At 37.6% G+C, this 20,505-nt stretch overlaps 1 protein-coding gene across 4 annotated transcripts in view; it reads left to right on the top strand.

Annotated features, from left to right (window-relative positions):
• The window catches only part of LOC127657999 (nuclear receptor ROR-alpha A-like), a 67,558-nt gene extending 63,628 nt beyond the window's left edge, over positions 1 to 3,930 (top strand). For all 4 annotated transcript variants that reach the window (XM_052147055.1, XM_052147054.1, XM_052147053.1 and 1 more), the window contains 4 exons: positions 2,307 to 2,414; positions 3,284 to 3,394; positions 3,492 to 3,601; positions 3,736 to 3,930. In XM_052147055.1, the coding sequence (XP_052003015.1) occupies positions 2,307 to 2,414; positions 3,284 to 3,394; positions 3,492 to 3,601; positions 3,736 to 3,900 (494 nt within the window). In that variant the 3' untranslated portion in view covers positions 3,901 to 3,930. The remainder of the gene's footprint in view (positions 1 to 2,306; positions 2,415 to 3,283; positions 3,395 to 3,491; positions 3,602 to 3,735) is intronic.
• Positions 3,931 to 20,505: the final 16,575 nt, after the last annotated feature.

The following is a 20,505-nucleotide window of genomic DNA, read 5'->3' as shown; positions in this document are numbered from 1 at the left end:
CCCCCCCTCCTGCCTTCAGACTCTCAACCCTTGGACAGACCTCTGTTTTCTGCGGACAGGAGTCCCCCTACAGCAGGTGTCCAGACGTGTTGTGGTTACCACAGACGCCTCTCAACTGGGTTGCGGCGCCGTGTGCTACGGGCACGCAGCTGCTGGCTCCTGGACAGGGACCCGCCTGCGTTGGCACATCAACTGCCTCGAGTTTTTGGCTGTACTCCTTACCCTACAGAGGTTTCTCCCTCTGATTCGGGGCAAGCACGTCTTGATCCGCTTAGACAGCACTGCTACATTAGCGTACATAAATCCACAAGGCGGCATATACTCCTGCCACATGTCACAACTCTCCCGCCATCTCCTCCTTTGGAGTCAGCCGCGAATCAGGTTGCTCCTCGCTACTGATATCCCTGGCAACCACAACACGACGGCGGACGCGCTATTGCGGCGGGTCTCGCTCAGCGGAGAGTGGAGGCTCCACCCCCAGGTTGTCCATCTGATTTGGGGCCACTTCGGAAGGGCACAGACAGATCTCTTTGCCTCCCAGGACAACACTCACTGCCCGCTCTGGTACACCCTAATGGAGGCCCCTCTTGGCACAGATGTGCTGGCACACAGCTGCGCAAGTATGCATTTCCCCCAGTGAGCCTTCTTGCACTTGTGCTGTGCAAGGTCAGGGAGGATGAGGAATATGTCACTTTGGTGGCTCCTTATTGGCTCACCCGGACCTGATTCTCGGATCTCATGCTCCTCGCGACAGCACCTCCCTGACAAATTCCCCTGAGGAAGGACCTTCTTTCTCAGGGACGGGGCACCCCCTGGAATCTCCACGTCTGGCCCCTAGAAGGAATGCGGAAGACTTAAGCGGTCTACTACCTGCAGTTGTAGACACGATCAACCAAGCCAGAGCTCCCTCTACCAGGCAGCTTTACACCTCAAGTTTCTACATGGACCACACGCAGGGCTTTAGATGCTCTGACAAGCTCTTTGTTTGTTTTGTCCTCTTCCACTCCTCCATGATGTCATCATGGAGCTGGTGGATGTTAGAGACCTTGTGCTCCTCCACCTTCCATTTGAGGATGCCCCACAGATGCTCAATAGTGTTTAAGTCTGGAGACATGCTTGGCCAGTCCATCACCTTCACCTTCAGCTTCTTTAGCAAGGCAGTGGTTGTCTTGGAGGTGTGTTTGGGGTCGTTATCATGTTGGAATACTACACTGTGGCCCAGTCTCCGAAGGGAGGGGATCATGCTTTGCTTCAGTATGTCACAGTACATGTTGGCATTCATGGTTCCCTCAATGTACTGTAGCTCCCCAGTGCCGGCAGCACTCATGCAGCTCCAGACCATGACACTCCCACCACCATGCTTGACTGTTGGCAAGACACTCTTGTCTTTGTACAACGCTTGACACCATCTGAACCAAATAAGTTTATCTTGGTCTCATCAGACCACAGGACATGGTTCCAGTAATCCATGTCCTTAGTCTGCTTGTCTTCAGCAAACTGTTTGCGGGCTTTCTTGTGCATCATCTTTAGAAGATGTCTGATGCTTCAACAAGCTTGTGTAGCGTCTTGGGTGTATTGCGTCATAAAAATAAAATGCTTAGGTCACTGTGTCAAGTTAAACATAGTTTAATACTTATAACACATCTTGAGATCCCTTAGTTCGAATTTGCACTTCATCAAATGTTTTGAATGCAAGAACGTAACGATGTCTATTTTGTGCTGTCTGGTTGTTTTCTTCACTGTATAAACTGCGTGTTACCACACAGCTGAAATTTTAATTACTGCCCTCTGGAGTAAACAGGTGGTACTACAAGATTGCATTTCTCAGGAATCTTCCTTATTACAATCCGGGGGCATTGCGATTAATTGCTTAATTTTTTTTTAACAAAATTATTCAGCACTGAATTAACATGTTAAATCGACAGACCTAATATATATATATATATATATATATATATATATATATATATATATATATATATATATATATATATAAATATTAATACATATAATTTTTTTTATATTTAAAGATAACCATGTATAATTATTTCATCATTATATCTTGAATTATTGTTATATGATGGGCTTTCTCTGCAAATATTTGTATATATGCGATTAATCGTGATTAATTAATCGGGACATTGTGTAATTCATTTTATTAAAACATTTAATCGATTGACAGCCCTACTTTCTGTCTCTCTGTCCTGTCTCTGGCATTGTCTCCTCCCCTTCCATTCTCATTCCGTCTTCTGTGCATTTTGCTCTCTCTTTTGTGCGTCTGTGCATTTCTCCTTTTTCTTTATTAGGGTCCATGGAAGTGGTTCTGGTCCGGATGAGTCGGATGTTTAACACGGAAAACAACACAGTATTCTTCGATTGCAAATTTGCAGGAACAGAAATTTTCAAATCTCTTGGTGAGTTAAAGGAATATCCTGGGTTACAATAGTTGTCCCACACAGACTATTCCCTAAAAAGAAGTTCACCCCCCAAAAAAGAAAATAATTCTCATTCTCATGTTGTTTTAAACCCAAATTACTTTCTTTAATCTGTGGAACATAAACGGAGATGGTAGGCAGAATATTCAGTCTCAGTCACCATTCACTTTCATTGTATATGACATTTTACCTAACATCTTTTGTGTTCATGGAGGAAAGAAAGTGCTACAGGTTTGGAACAACATGAAGGAACATTGCTCCATAGACTTCCACTGTAGGTGCATTTTTGTCAACATTAGAGCAGATTAAATTTGTAGCACAAGGCACATACAGAGTACATACTTATTTAATTAAAAAGCAGCCTTTTGCGGTTGAATAATCACTTTGAGTCACACAGCGACCAGCTTTTCTGTAGTGGGAAGCTGCCTTTATAAAGTCAGAGCTCCTTGATCAAAACAACACAGAAACACTTCAAAATAAAAGCTCCATCAAAATGAAAGCTAAATTTATAGGAAAAATATGACAGAAATGTATCACTGCTGTAAAGTTATGTAATATTCACTGTAATACAACTACTACTATTATTAATAATAATAATAAATCAGTAGTAATTGTATTTTAATCAAGCAGTATCTGTAATACTCTGTTATGCAGCACATTATTTGACAAAATATTACTTCAGTGTTGTATTTTGGATTGTATGTTTGGATTGAGGTTCTGTAATATAAGCACTTCGTTAAAGCACATCCCTAATTTTATGACTCATCTACAATTTTAACCCCCAAAGTGAACAAATGTCAGTGTAGTTTGATGCTGTTTTTGTATGTTTCCATTTGTGTATTATTTAGCATGTAGTGATCTAATAGCTGCTGTATTTGACTTCGCTCACAATCTATGTGCACTGAGACTGACTGAAGAGCAGATGGCTGTGTTTAGCGCACTTGTCCTCATCAACTCAGGCAAGCACAATAGTCACATATTACAATAGATTAGAGAAGAAATTCATACATCAAATAAAACAGACTTAATCTATGTCTTTCTCTGTCGTTTGTCTAGATCGGCCGTGTTTGGAAGACAGAGAGAGAGTGCAGAGAGTAAGGAGAGATGTGGAGCTAGCCCTGAGTCACATCCTGCACAGAGACAATCAGGAGAGTCTACTGCTTAAGGTAAAGGAGAGTGAAGAAAGAGGATTTAGATAGTGAAGAAAAGGCAGAAAGTTATTTCCATACAAAGTATAACATTTGTAGTTTATTGTATATAAACTTTAATTGGTAATGTTGTGTTTTATGTGTGATTCCAGCTATACCAGAGGGTGCCGGTGTTGAAGTCTCTGTGTGCACAACATATTGAGAAACTGAGGTGGTTCCGTCAGCTGTACCCACTCACTGTGCATTCCCTATTCCCTCCGCTGTACAAAGAGCTGTTCGGCTTTGACACAGATATACAGACTCTGGCTACTCACTGAACACACACAGTCAAACATACAATTTACCTGCTGAAGAAGATGTATATATATATATTTATATATATATATATATATATATATATATATATATATATATATATATATATATATATATATATATATATAATCTTTTTTTTTTTTTGTAACTCTCACACAAACAGAAAATAATATTAATAGATCTATGCATATGTGTGAGTTAAAAGTATTTTTGTGCAAATTTGAATTTGTAGGCCAAAGCTGAATATTAGCCTACTACAAATGCTATTCAAATGCTATTCAGTTATTCTTAAAGTTGCTTTTGAATGAGGATATATTGTAATGTTTTTAAAGATGTTGTCTTGATCCTTGCTGGTATAAAGGAGCAGTAGCTCTGATCATTAAATAGTGATTTATAGCACTGATGAATATATTCAAAGTGTGAATGCTTTTGAAATAGAATATCTGAAATTGTTAAAACTTTTAGTGTTTCCAGCACCAGATTATATTAAGTAAGAAAAAAAAACTGGGACATTTCATCTGACTCAATCAGACATTTATTTTGTTCTCTCCCTATTTAATTCACAGGCAATGTAGAGGCAGAGATTCTTTATACACGTATTGCATTAATTTAAATATGGTCATCTTCTTTGACACCTTATGTGTTGCCATTTATGTACGTTTTGCCCCTAAAAACCCACTAAAGCTTGTTTTGGCACATGCACTCCTCACCTCTTTGAGAACAACCTGTTATTTCATTATTGTTTCCTTGAACTCACCATTCCCTTCAGACAGATGCAGTACAAGCTAAACTATAAGTTTGTTGTATAATCATTATATTAAGATGGGTTACTCAGTGTTGGTAACTTTCTCTAGTCATTCAATCAATTTTATAATTATAATCATTGAAGATTTGGCAATATGTATGCTTATGGGTCCACAAAAGAATTAGATATTATGCATTTATTTATCATGCTTGTGTAGACAATTAGATTGATAACAACAGTTTTTTGTCTTAATTATGCAGTTTAATTTGTGGACACCTATAAACAATTGCCCAAATGTTTATTTATAGGAGTTTCATTTGTGCATTTTCCTATAATGTTCTAGTGAGCTTTTTGCTCTGGCACAGTTTATGTTCCTTTTGTATTTTGTGTCGGCTTTAAATTATCAGTCACACATTTCTGATATTGCTTTGTTCTGTTTTGAAGCATAAATCCCAGCTTGTTATGTGCTCCTTCACAGGAAAGGCCTCAAATAAACATATGAAAAGCGTAGAAGTTATTGATGTGACAGCTCTGAGAGGGAGGGACAATATCCAGGAAAAATACAGACTCTGATGCATTATCATGCTGAAATGTGATCCTTTCTGAGTTTTCACTGACTCATCTTGCTGACACATATGTTGTGTAATTCATACAGCCCTTTGCTTACTTTTTAAAATTGTTTACATGTAAATAGATCCCATGACAACGTTATTAGTTAGAATAGCTCCAGTCAAGCCCAATAGTAACACAAACAGAGATAAAATAATCAGAGATGGACCAGGAGAGCATCTCAGTTCAGGACCATAAGGAATTCTGGACCCCCTGACTTGGTCTGGTCCCCTTTCATATAAAAAAATACATCTTAAAGTTTGTTGTAAATTGATGTCAACAAATCCAAACAGTTACATTAACTTTGTACAGGTACTAGGAACTAGGTAAAAGCAACAACAGCAAATTATGCCAGGTTCACTTCATAACTTTATAAATGTAGTGAGCAAAATTCATGTTGTGAACAATACCGTGTGGTAAATGGCAAAACAACTGCATTTGCTTTAACATTAATTTAACTTACTTTATACTTGGAAAAGTTAAGAATATTTTACCTGTTAACATTCACCTGCCCACCAGTGGGCTGTTGAGTTGTTTTTAAATGTACTGCACTATATTGCAATCTTGACAAACTATATACCATATACTATACACTACCCTTCAAAAGTTTGGGGTCACCAGCCTGAAAAGTTTCTCATGATCTTAAAAATATTTTGATCTGAAGGCGTATGCTTAAATATTTGAAATTAGTTTTGTAGACAAAAATATAATTGTGCCAACATATTCATTTATTTAAATACAAAACTTGAAATGAAATGGATGACTTGGACCAAAAAATTAAGAAACGCAGCCAATAAGTGTCCAGCACATAGGTGGGAACTCCTTCAATGCTGTTTAAAAAGCATCCCAGTGTGATACCTCAAGAAGTTGGTTGAGAAAATGTCAAGAGTACATGTCTGCATATTCTAGGCAAAATGTGACTACTTTGAAGATGCTAAAATATAACACAGTTTTTATATATTTTGGAATTTTTTAGTCACAACATAATTCCCATATTTCCATTTATGTTATTCTATAGTTGTGATGACTTATAGAGCATTATAACTTATAAAAGTCCTTGGTGTATTTTGGGTTTCTTAGTAGTTAAAAGTCCCATGTTATGCATATTATTCTAAAATGTGAAAAAAAAAAATTAAAAGAAAGAATGAGTAAGTTACCCTAAACTTTTGAATGGTAGTGTATATCATTGTTTTGCTATAAAAATGATATAAGGACAGCAGGCTAATTTATTCATTTGTGACAAGACTATGCATCAAAAAATCTAAATCAATGGGAGTTCAGACCTTTTTAATGAAATTACAATTCACATATACAACATGAAAACATTGGTATAGTTTTCGTGCCAAGGGTTCAAAACATAACTTCACTAACATCCTTTTTACTGTATCGCTAAAGGCTAAAGTATACTTCGGTTGTCCGTGTTGGTGATCGTTCTATGTACAGTATGCGTGATGCAAAAAATCAGCACAGTCTGTCCGGACTGTCCGAGTGCGGGCCAGATTTTCTTGAGACGTGGACAGTCCTTGCATGCCATTGACTTCACTAATGCATTGAATGTGTTCATATTCTTTTGAGGTCAGAAGAGTATACTTTGAGAGGCAAAGCGGTCTACCGGGCATGATTCGATCTGGAATGCACAAAAAAATTAATACACAGTTCCTGGGCCTCAAAATTCTCAAAGGGCATTATCGTGCAGCCCTAATGTTATGTTATTGAAGGACATGATAGCAGTCTGAGGGGTCCCTGGCAAGAGGATCATCATATTTGGGGGTCCTTGGCATCACAAAGTTTGATAACCCATGATATAGATAATTAATCAAATGTAATTCTTCTCCCTGCCCAGTAGGGGGTGATATGTATGAAGAATGTGAATTGCCAAAAGCACAAGAAGACGAATGTGAAACTTAAAGTGGAGACTGACTGAACAAGGAGGGGAATTTATTGTAAATAAAGGACTTAAATATTGATCTGTTTCTCACCCACACCTTTCATATCACTTCTAAAGACATTGATTTAACCACTGGAGTTATATGGATTACTTTTGTGCTGACTTTAATGATTTTTAGAGTTTCAAAATCTTGGCACTCATTCACTTGCATTGTATGACCCAAAACAACTGAGAAACTATTCTAAAAATCTCTGTTTGAGTTCAGCAGATGAATGTCAGACACACCTGTGATGGCATGAGGGTGAATAAATTATGAGAGAATTTTCATTTTTAGGTGACCTTTAACACTACCTGAATTGAGAAGAACCCGTTGTTCTTTGAGTGTGGAGTGTCCTTGAATTCAACATTCCCTTCAGAGAGATTCAGTGCAAGGTAAAATTGGTTGAATATTCACAATTTCTTGATTTATTCAGTCCTGACTCAGTCACAGGTAAGTTGCACTGAAAATGTGATCAAATGTACAGTTGTGTCATCATAATTAGGAAATTAGATTGACAACATTTCAAATGTTTTTTTTTCTTAATGAAAGGTGTACTGTAGTGCCTAATTTGTGGAAAGCTACAATGTAAATCTGTTCATAATTTGAATGGGAAAATAATGTATAAATTCTTTAGTAAAAATTGTTAAAGGACAATTCCGGGTCCAGTATAATTAAACTCAATCGACAGCATTTGAGGCATTATGTTGATTACCACAAAATTTATTTCAACTTTTGTAAGTGAATCGCTTTTGACGTTTTGAAAGAAAAAGAGGGACTAGTTGAAAAATTATTTTGGTAATCAAATTATGCCACAAGAACTGCCGATTGAGCTTAACTTGTATTGAATCCAAATATATATTTAAAAACAAATATTCTTATTTATTTATTTATTTTTTTAACATTAGTTATGTACATTGGGATGTTTTATGTTAAACTTTATGTTATTTAGTGAATGTTTATATTGCATTATTTTAGTTACACTGTGCAGTTTTTATATTTAATGGCCATTGCTCTTGCATGGCCACTCTTGATGAACTCATTTCATCCTGTGATCTGTTATAACATCTGTGATACTACGGTGCTTAACAGTACATTTAAAAGTACAAAGTTGTTTTTGTAGTTCCAGCAGGTTAGTATTTTAAAATTGTACCATAAAGTAAATAAAAAAATTGTGAGGAAACGTAAAAAAAAAAAAAAAAAGAATTAGCTGGTTTTATTTTGTTAATTGTTTTGTTAATTTAGACAAATAAGGTTACATCAACAAAAGTAAATAAGGTTACATTAACAAAAGTACATTTTATTAATGTTAGTTACTAAAACACATTGTTCAGTGTTAGTTCATATTAGTTTATAGTGCATTAACTAATGTTAACAAAAACAACTTTTGATTTAAAAATGTATTCGTATACGTTCAAATTAAAATGAACTAAGATAAATAAATGCTTACGTTTTATTAATCGTTAGTTCAAGTTAACTAATATTAACGAAAGGAACCTTTTTTAAAAGTGTTACCATATTTTGCTCATGAAACCCCATTACTCTTTTTGGTTTGAATTCCAGTTTGCCTTCCCAGAATGTGAGTTGCATTATAAAAATGTGTTCCTTTCTGAGTTTTCAGTGACACATCTTGCTGACACAGATGGAGTTTTAAATGTATACATCTCTTTGGTCTATCAGTTGAATGAAAATATAATTATTTAGCATTGCTCCAATGCAGCTAAAAAGCACAAACACAATATCTCATCATTTCTCAATGAAACTGTTCAACACCAGGATTACCTAAATCATAGCTGATATGAAATGTTTTGTCACACACAAACACTGAAGATAAGGGGTGGAAGAAGTCAAGAAGTCTAAATAAGAATCCAGCTTTAGCTGATTGCTGTGTTTTGGAACATAATTGCTGGTTTCTAGCTGGTCACGAACTGGTCTATGCTGGTCATTAGCTGGTCTAAACTGGGCATTAACTGGTTCAAGCTGGGAGACCAGCTTAGACCAGCTTAGACCAGCTACCAGCTTGTCATACCAGCTCAAGGTGGTCAAGCTGGTTTTTGGAACATGGTAGCTAGTTGACCAGCTAAGGACCAGCTTGAACCAGACAAGCTACCATGTTCCAAAACACAGCTACCAGCTAAAACTGCATTTTCCAGCAGGTTAATGAAAATATAGAGCAAACAAAACAGTTCCCCGGTGCATGCATGCCACATTGAAGATGCAGACCAGACAGCAGACAAAGTATGTAGTGAGTACTTCTGAGGACTGACTTGTGTCCAAGGCAAACAGAGTAGAGATTGACACTCTTTGGCAGTCACTGCTGTGACAAGGTTGTTAACATCCACAAAGTCATGTTAGTTGAGTCAGACTGAGCCTGGGCCAGCTATACTGTTCCTGAGAATTCAATACTGATTCAGATAAGTGCCTCCCTCGCACTGAGGTACCCTGTATGGTATAGTATACTCACTGGGTCAAGAGGAGAAGTAGCATGGCCCAGGGGTGTTGCTAGACTACAGTGACATCTGGGGTTTACTGTAGCCCACAGGGCATATTAAAATATAAAAATAAGAAGAATCCTTCATTACATGACTTAAAAAAATTACCACCCTACCTGTCAAATAACAATTAGGTCCTATATTAAGCACACTGATACCGGTTCAGAACTTTAGATGAGCATGTGTCAGGCGCACAATAAATGGATCAAACAGGTTTTCATTTAAATTGCGGATCACGGCGAAAATTACAAGTTGTCGGCTCATTTGTTAATTATGCCGAAACTAACGCTAACAATAAAATCAAAGTAATTTAACAATTTAAATTTGCAATTGTCATACTGTATATCATAATATTTTGAGAATAAAGTCAAAATTAAGAGAAGAAATTCAAAGCAGTTTGAGATTAAAGTTGTAATATTTTGAGAGTAAATCGAAAGGAAAGTGATGTGGAGGACAACAGCAAAATGGAGCGTCTGGGTCTTTACATACAACACCACTAACCAGGCAGATAGCTTGGCTATGCAACAGAGCTGACACTCAAGTGAAGTGAAAAATAATTGAACCTGCTGTGAATTATATATAGTAGGTCCATTTCAAGACATTGTATATGGGAACATCCCCTCAGTTACTGTATTGTTTATAGAGAAAAGTAAAATGCCGATCTGGAGTTCGCGAATATGTCTGGTTCTTTCTCCTGAATAAATTAAATGTCCTACCGCTGCAGTGTCCAGAAACTACTAATAACTCTGTGCTGATGAGCCAAAAGATCAAGGATATCGTTATTGCTGAATCCTAAACTAAAGTAGGCCTATGATTTAAATACAACCTCCACAGCCATCTCTTGCAATCATGAAGCTGCTGGCTCGGTGCCCGTTCTATCGTTGTGATTATGACACTGTGTAGCCGAATATTGAGATTTTTTTCCCTCTAATATACTACTTTATGCTCACAATGCAATGACTTTATTCTAATCATTTTTACTTTATTCGCAAAATATTTAATATAAATATTTTGTTCTTTTTTTTTCTTTTTTTCCGTGGCAATAAAACGCCATTGTGGGATCAAAGAGTGAAGTTAAAAATAACGTTATTTTTTTTTTTTAAATGCATCACGAAACACCAGTTTGGGTTTCTTTTTCTTTTTTTTCTATTTTCGCTGTCTTGCCTTCCACGTGCATGTCGCCACCTACCGGCAGCTTGTGCAATCTTTATACTTTTATATTATTATTTACTTTCCTTTATCCTTTTGTTTCCTTTTCCTTAAAAAAAAAAAATTACTTGGATCCTTTGACCCAACTTAAATCCATCAGGACTCCGTGTTTAGCTCCTCCAGCTTCCACACAGAGTCCGTCTCAATCCAGATTGTAGTACATCATAAATCTGTTCTATAATACATTTAAATTCTCCTACTCAAACCTGTAATATGTATATGTTGTATTAAAATCCTATATACGGCCTGATCTCTATTAAACTCCACTGCTAATAAATACTACAAATCCATATCCTTGTGACCAATTTTATTTAGATACTGCCTTAATTCCCTTCTCTCCCCAACATACAGTACCTTCTACACAGTACCCCCCACACAGTGGAATATACACTCCCACTCCTGTAATTACTTTATTTGGGTCTTTTGATCCATCTGTATATACTTGTGTACTTGCTTAAAATCTTCCCTTAATATGCTTCTTTACATTATATTTAAATGTACTCATTTCCTCCCATTCACTTATCCTCTCTAATATCTCCAAATCTCAATTCTACATCAGGAAAAGTGTAAAACGGTACATCTCCCCATACAGGTGACACGTTACACTTAATCTCTGTAATAAATCAGTAGCAATATGATTTCCAGCATAACTCTTCATAGATGTCCAATATACTAGGGACAAATTCACTCTGTGCAGATTCAATGGTATTTCATTCACCTCAACAAGTAGAGTGTTGTTACAGTAACAGTGTTGTTTTAACTGTTCCTAAACATATCCTAAGAGCACTATACTGTATTCTATAAGATCGTTTTAATGATGTTATTGATGCAGCCCCAAATACAGTATCATACATCCATAATCAAACACAGATCTAATCATAGCTTGATATATCATTAACAGTGCTGTTCTTTCAGCTCCCCACTCTTTCCCAGCTATTGCCCTCATCACATTTAAGATCTTTCTAAATGTGTTATCTATTTCATCTAAATGTTTCTTCCACGTATACTGGCTATCAAACCAAATACCTATATACTTAAATATTTTCAACCATTCTAATGCTTTACCGTATAATAATAATTCACGATGATCTGGGGTTTCTTTTTTATGAGTATAATACATGCAACATGATTTAATAGTTGACTTATTAAATCTCCAGTCTATAGTCAGTCCCGGCGCCATGGGCGGGCATTGGGGGGCCTGGCCCGCCCTGTGAGTCACTAGTGCCCGCCCTGGACGATCCTATCTCCCTTCATCAACTCTACGTCACGTCTCACATCTCATTTCATCGCGATCTCACAAAGCTCTTTTATTATGCAGCATGCAGAATTCAGCACTGAACAAAAACTCCAACGTTTTGAGCGGTGAGTGGATTTTATCTGAAATGCATCTGATTGGCCATTGCGTTTTAGAAATCAACACATATGTCTGTGATTGGCTACATTGCACAACGCTGCAAAAACACGTTATAATGAGAACATCTACTTATGCTTGCGACTGTAAATCATTATTTTGTTTAGATGTTCTTATTGCTTTTGTGCAATAGATGAATAACAATGTATTTGTTTTTGGATGTTTTATTTAGATAGGGAGTCCCACGAATCGTTTTATTCTCCCGCAACCCATTACCGCCATGACCGCACTCGACCATCAAATCTAGTCGTGAATGTTAGTAGTCCGCGGAGTCGACCAACCACCAGTCCTTGCTTGTTTGCACTTTTATTTATATTTTTTATCAACAGGCTACTGTAACTTTCGTTACAAGTTGGTAAGTTGTCGTTTTGTATATACATGATGAATAAACTCCTGAATAAAAATAAAAATGTGTTTGGTCTGATTTAAAAAATAATATTTTTAAATGGATTTGATTGGTTTGTCGATAGTGAGCTCGGGAATGTTTGTTTGTGTCCTAAGCATAGTAGCGCTTAATAACGATAGCTGTTATTTTTTTTTAAACAACTATGCTGAGCTATTTCGTGTGACAGTTACCATGGATATACAGCGTTTCTTTAATCAAAGACCACCAAAGTTGGCAGAAGAGCGCAGCGAGGTAAGGGGAGAAGACCCAGGGTGTAGCAGTTCACAAGAGGTCGATCCAACTCCCAACACTGCAGAGGCTAGCCATTCCAGCGATACTAGTTGGTCTAACGTTACCTGCCAAAGCCATAGCCTCAAGCAAGGGACATCACGGCCACAGGTGGGTAAGGGATAAGCGGCTGCGGTGTTAAGCGAGTCATTGAGTCATTTGTTCAAACGATTCGTTCAAACAACTGATTCATCAAGAATAAAATAGTCGTTCATGAATGGGTCATGAATCTTTGACTCAACCGATTCGTTTAAAACACTGAATCATTTAGTAATGAAAACACGGTTGACTGTGAGATGCGTTCTGTTTCTGCTGGGATCTTTGTTTTAAAATAGAACAAAAAGTCAATATTGCATCTAAAATGTAAGTGACTTAATATGAATTACTTGTTTATTGAACTGTCGAAATCAGTGTTACATTTTCAATCGTGATGGTATTCAGCACTTGGTTGTATGGTGTTGCTTCATGTTATAAATATAAAAACTAACTTACACATTTTAAATTTTTTACCGCAGTATGCTAACTGAGTTTCTTTGTGTGAGCTGCAGTTAGACCTATTTGTTTCATCGAGAATCTGCGCGAGCCTAAACAGCACAAATCTTTAGCGTCAGTTATGAATTTGAATAGCGTCAGTACATTATGTAACAGGCTACTATCGATCATTATCATTGTATCATACATATTCAATTCATAATCGGTCATATCATTTAATGTTATTATGCAATTAGGGAATTAGGTTTATATCAGTTGTGCCCCCCTGAAAAAAATGTAATGCCCGTCCGTGAATTTGTGTCTGGCGCCGGGTCTGTCTATAGTCAATTGATCTACCTTTTTGATGGCTGCATGGCTACATCCAAGAGATTACCTGTAAAATGTTTCAACCTCTCTTCCAGATGGCACCATCATCCACATATAATGCACATCCTATACCAGAACCTAAGTTTGCAAATATATCATTAACGTCTCGGTTACTGTTGTTACCCCCATTCCCTGATGGTGGGAACGAGACGTTGTGTCTATTGTAGTGACACTATGGGTCTGTCTTGAGAGCCTCGGTTGCCTCTGAACTTGAGAAAAGGCCAATTAAATATTGGCGAACAGAATTTGCATGCCCCTCCCCCAGACATACGGGTATAAAGGAGGGCGCAATATGGCTGTTCATTCAGGTTTTGCACTGAGGAGCCGAGAATAAGGTTCGGCCGTTACAACGGTTGGTACAGTGTTGTGGCAAGAGGGACAAAACGTCTCATTCCTTATCATATGGTTCCCTTGTCATGTGATTTCATGTTTCCCTCCATGTTCATTTGTCTTGTTTTCATTGGTAGTCTTGTTGTCTTGTTTAGAGTTCTTTGTATTTATTGGTTATCTTTGTCATGTGTTCTCCCATGTCAAGTATTTAACCCTCATGTTTTCCATCGTCTATTGTCAGGTCTTGATTGTTTGTATGTAACATTGTTGAAGAGTCAAGTCTATGTCAATTCTAGTTTATGCCAAGGCAAGTTTATGTTATGTCATGTTCATGTTTATGTTTAATTTATGGTTGTAATCAGGGTTTTTTGTATACATGTTGGAATACATTTGCACTTGTGTTCTTTATACCATTGTCATTGTCTTTGTTATTGCCAGTGTTGGAGTGATGGCTGCTGGAAATGGGGCTGTGAGAGTTGTCGACAAGGAGGACATGGGAGGCAGGTTGTTCCACTCACATGTAAGGATTGTAATGTCCACACTTTAGCACTCACAGCATCACACAATAATCTTTTCAGCGTCACAATAATTAACTTTCTGGACCCAGGTTCTCTCCCTGGACTGTTGGTTGTATGGCTGCTTTTATGCTGCTCTCCCCATGCTCACTGGAATTAGAAGCAGGTTAGTTTAGCTCAGGTTTAAGCACCCTTACTGCTTTTTCTCTCTCCGGAAAGGTGCTTGACCACTTTTGTCTCCCTTAATGGGAGCTTACGGCTGATGTACATCACCAGACGCTCCTCCTCCCTACCACCTGTGAGAGTACGGCCCCCAGTCCTCTGTCTGATGCGTCCGTCTGCAAGACAAAAGGGTGAGAGAAATTAGGTGCATGCAAGAGCGGCCCCCCGCAAAGTGCGGCTTTAACCTGCGTGAACGCCTGTTGGCACTGTTCCGTCCACTTGACTGGGTCTGAAGCCCTCTTTTTAGTGAGATCAATCAGCGGGCTGACGTCCAAATAATAAGGCACAAACCTCCTATAATAGCCAGCCCCAGGAACTGTCTCACCCCCTTTTTGGTCTTAGGACTCAGGCAGGTCGCAATCACCGCAGTTCTGTCAATTTGGGGACTTACCTGCCCACGGCCCAAGTGGAATCTCAGATACCATACCTCCACCCGCACAATCGCGCACTTCTTGGGGTTTCGCAATCTCAGAATTGCCCTCAGATGCTGCAAATGCCGCTGCCAATCATTGCTATAGATGATGATGTCACCTAAATAGGCAGCGACCTGAACTGAATGCGGCTGGAGTATATGGTCCATGAGATGCTGAAATGTAGCTGGGGCCCCAAACGAACTGAACGGAAGCGTCACAAATTGGTGCATCCAAACGGCGTGGAGAAGGCTGTTTTTCGTGGGAAATTAGTGTCAAGGGGATCTGCCAATAACCCTTTGACAAAACTAATGTTGAATAAAATTGAGGACCCCCCTTGATTCTTACCGGTATCTGGTATGCTCCGGCTCGGTTGGGGGCAGCATGCGGGGCATCGGGGATCCGGACCACAGTCCCAAGCTCCATCATAGGGCATTGATCCCGGAAGTGTCCCTATCAAACCCAGCAGGCTGTTCCACTCACAGGTAAGGTTTTTAATATCAACACTTCAGCGCTCGCAGCGTCACACAATAATATTTTCTTCACAATAATTAACTCTTCAGCTTCACAATAATAAATTGCTCTCCCCATGCTCACTGGAATTAGAAACAGGTGTTAGATATTATTTAGCTCAGGTGTAAGCGCCCTTACTGCTTTCTCTCTCTCTGGACAGGCGCTTGACCATGCCCCTGCTGCCACAGGTGCTTTTTTCTGGATTTAAAATTACTTTTCCAAATAGTGATGGTGCTGTTTTTTAATTCAGTAATGTCCTGACTGTACTTTGTGATCAATTTAATGCTACTTTGGTGAATTAAAGTACCAATTTCCTTCCGAAACAGCTAAATCTGTACATTATTCCAAGATCTGAAACAATTTGGTAGGAAATATAGCCAAATATATAAATCAAGACTGTTGTACATGTAAAATTTGATTCTCTTTTAAGGTAGTGCTTTCTTTTTATGTTGTTTCTATGTTTTCTTGCTGATGGTTAAGTGACACTTGAGGAAGGAGATACTGCCAGTTTGTTCTCTCTAATCATCTTTGTGTCTAAAATGTTCCTAGTTCTAGAGACATGTAGTAGTAGTTCTAGAGACATGTGACTTTGTTTTATTTAATGCCAGTCCACATTGTCCACATTGTCAATGAGTACTCATTCTGACATCTAGGATGAAAATGTCCCACAAATACAGTATGAGCTCCAGAATTAATCTTAATACTAATAATATGAAAACAAATTAATGTGAACAAGATAGTAAAAGTAGTAGATATAACACTGTCACATATGGTAGTCAGATTAGATAAATTATGTCAAATCAGGCTTGGACACAGAGGTCAGATCCATATGCAGAATTGTAATAAGAAGAGTAGTCGAGTCAGGCAAGGGTCATAACGAGGAGAGCAGGCAATACACAGTTCTTCTCACTCTCAGTTGCAACTTGGACATTATTGTCCATACTGGTCTCTTTACTGGTTTAAGCTGTATTCCCCCACAATATACACAATGAAACAATGTATTTACAAAAGTGTACAGAGTCCACTTTAAGTCTAATTAAGTGCAGGGTTTAGGAATGTTGAGAATATTTAACTTATCTACCATGTGATCACAAAATATTGTTTTAGTTAATTATTACACAATGTTTAGAAAGTCAGTAATACAAATGACACTTGTCATTAGCAACTTGTCAAACAGGAATGCCAGGTAGACACTGAAACATCACATTACCACACCTCCCATGAACCTATACTAGATCTCCAAGTCCAACCCTGCTGATGGTTGTCTCGAAACCCAGGCAAAGTACTAAGGACCCAAAGACCATTTGGACACTTTTAGGCAATTTAGTCAGACATGAAAATGTGAATATAATTGCATACATGACAGCATTGTGACAGGGCGGAGGGCAGGGCCGGGTTGTGCCCCTAATCAGCCTAATCAAGCCTTAGATAGGGATAAAGGCCGACTGGAGACTACAGTGGGACAGAGAGAGAGAGAGATTTACGGACAGCTGTCCGACACATTTGCACGTTTGTCTTTTGTGTGTTTTGTGTTACTAAAATATTATTTATATTGTCAAGCCGGTTCTCACCTCCTTCTTTCCGTCAACAAGCATATTAAGTGACATCTGCAAACAATTCTAGATACATTTTCTCAGAACTGAAAATGTTTACACCGAAAAACATGTCAACTTAAAAATTTGCTTTATTTGATAATATCTAAAATTACCTGCTTTGATTCGAGTAAAAAAAAAAATTACATCACTGAATCAACCTGAATACATTAGCTTTCATCAACACAATTCATTTCAAGGGTTAGATCAGATAGAAACAGCTTACATTTTCTATTTCAAATTTCTTATTTCACCTTTCTTTGCCATTTTTGCAAGTACTTTTAACCAACTGTACAAGGTGATTTTAGTGTATGTATGAAGTCAGTTTCCATTTGAAATACAATAATACAAGTATAGCATTAACACCATAAATCATTGGTGCTGAATGCAAACATTACAAATTACACATATTCAAAATGTAATTAGATTACTTTGTATTTTGTCATTTGTGTCCATTAAATATTTAATCCTTTCAGAGGGAAAACATTATACATATAATGCGATTGTAACCCAGGTTAACCATGCTGAAACCTGTGGAAATAAAAAGGGATTTTAGAATAAACATGTATACATATTTATATGTTTTTATTTTTAATGTTTCTGAAATTAAAAAGTGTTGTTTTGTGGAGGAAATAATAAGGCAACAAACTGAAAATAAAATATGAATTCAAGTAACTAAGTTTAACTCCGCCATTAGTTTGAATTACGTCATCCCAGGCTGCTATTCTGCTCTTTCATTTTTGGGGTAGCATCGGTTGCTGGAGAGATTGCATGTGCTGTCTTTAAGACCAGAAATAAAGAAATAGATCAGAGTGAGAAGGAACTAAAATGATATATTCAAGTCAATTGTTATAACAAGAGTTATATTGAGAGGTATTTCGGTAAAATCGCCGTATATCGCACTCCACATGAGGAGTGTGCTGAAACCACGAGGTGAACGTGATCTGATGAAACGCATTCAACAATCTTGGTAAATGAATCTATATGATGACCATATTTAGAAGTTTACAGTTCAAATGTTGGTTAATCATTTATTGAATCAGATGTGAATCAAATGTGTATGATACAATCAATCAAATCAACTCAAATCACTTTATTGTCACACTACCATGTACACAAGTGCAACAGGTGAAATTCTTGTGTGCAGTTCCGAGCAACATAGCAGTCATGACAGTGACGAGACATATACCAATTACAGTAAACAACATATTTACACAACATAATTTACATATCAAATTTACACATAATTACACAACAAAATAATAATATACAATGTACAGTAAACAACACACACAATATAGAATACACATACAATAAAAAAATGCAATAATGAGTTTATAAAAAATATATATACAGTAGTTGTATTGTGGAGAATATAATTTATGACAGTCTAGTGTGAGATTATAGATTAATAAAGTGCAGTGCTGATTATTGATTGTGAGAGATCAAGTGTTCAAAAGTCTGATTGCTTGGGGGAAGAAGCTGTCATGAAGTCGGCTGGTGCCGGTCCTGATGCTGCGATACCGCCTGCCTGATGGTAGCAGTGAGAACAGCCCATGACACGTGTGGCTGGAATCTCTGATGATGTGTGGTGGTGTAGTGGTCTAATGCACATAACTGGTAAACTGTTAATCAGAAAGTCGCTGGTTTGAGCCCCACAGCCACCACCATTGTGTCCTTGAGCAAGGCACTTTACTCCAGGTTGCTCCGGGGGGATTGTCCCTGTAATAAGTGCACTGTAAGTCGCTTTGGATAAAAGTGTCTGCCAAATGCATAAATGTAAAATGTAAGTGTGTTGTTAACCTCATGCTAGTTTTGCTAACCATGTGCGTGCATGATGATTGCTCGTGTTTAGGCGCATTATATGATAATTGAGTATGCTTGCAAATGAAAGAAATTGTTTCATATGTAACAGTTCTTCATTTTGAAGAAAATATGTTAAGAAAAGTGTATGTGTTCAGTATATGTATGCTGATTTAGAGAGTAAATATATATGTGTATTTTAAATGTTTTAAGTACACCATATGTCAGTTGTTGAAATGTTGAAGTCTACTGTGAAACAAGAATGAGAGGTATCCTTGTCTTTCGCAAGATTGTGTTTTTTTTTTCTCTCCTTTTTTTCCTTTCTTTGTGGTTCTGTTTCTTGTCTTTCTTGTGAAATCGGATTTGAATTGTTCCTGTAAACAAGCAAAGAATGTTCAACATTGTACAGGAGCTGGCGAGCCAATCTATTGTTGTATTAAAGATTTCTTTTTTGGTCATTGTTTACAATTCTTTTCCTGGTTTGCTTTACTAATATGTTCCAGTTTCATTTTTTCATTAGTTCTAGTTCCTTTCCAGTTAGTTTCTTATTGATTTTATACGCCCTCTGTTGATTAACCAATTACTGCTGCATTGTGCTAATTGGTCCTGATTTATAAATGCCTGCATTGATGCACAATAGACTGAGAGACTTTGGAGCTGTCTGATATTTGTAGTGTGTGTGTGTGTGTGTGTGTGTGTGTGTGTGTGTGTGTGTGTGTGTGTATGTGTGTGTGAGTGTGTGTGTGTGTGTGTGTGTATTTATCACTTTGTGGGGAGCAAATGTCCCCATAAGGATAGTAAAACCCGAAATTTTTGACCTTGTGGGGACATTTTGTCGGTCCCCATGAGGAAAACAGCTTATAAATCATACTAAATTATGTTTTTTGAAAATGTAAAAATGCAAAAAGTTTTCTGTGAGGGTTAGGTTTAGGGGTAGGGTTAGGTTTAGGGGATAGAATATAAAGTTTGTACAGTATAAAAACCATTATGTCTATGGAAAGTCCCCATAAAACATGGAAACACAACGTGTGTGTGTGTGTGTGTGTGTGTGTGTGTGTGTGTGTGTGTGTGTGTGTGTGTGTGTGTGTGTGTGTGTGTGTGTGTGTGTGTGTGTGTTCATGAGAAATGTAAGTTTATTTTCTTTTGGTTGCGTAAAAAAAGATTTATCTTCATTGAAGTGTTTGGATTTCTGTTTTTGTCTAGAAACCACACATTATGTACTCCCTCATTATCTTCTTTGTCCAGCCTGCTTTAATGGACTAATAAAGTGGTCAAATGGAATTCCACTACTGGGATCTGT

Source organism: Xyrauchen texanus, chromosome 17 (genome assembly GCF_025860055.1).
Source record: "Xyrauchen texanus isolate HMW12.3.18 chromosome 17, RBS_HiC_50CHRs, whole genome shotgun sequence".
Lineage (NCBI taxonomy): Eukaryota > Metazoa > Chordata > Actinopteri > Cypriniformes > Catostomidae > Xyrauchen > Xyrauchen texanus.
The sequence above is the reverse complement of the archived record's forward strand: the minus strand, read 5'-3'. Positions and strand labels throughout refer to the sequence as shown.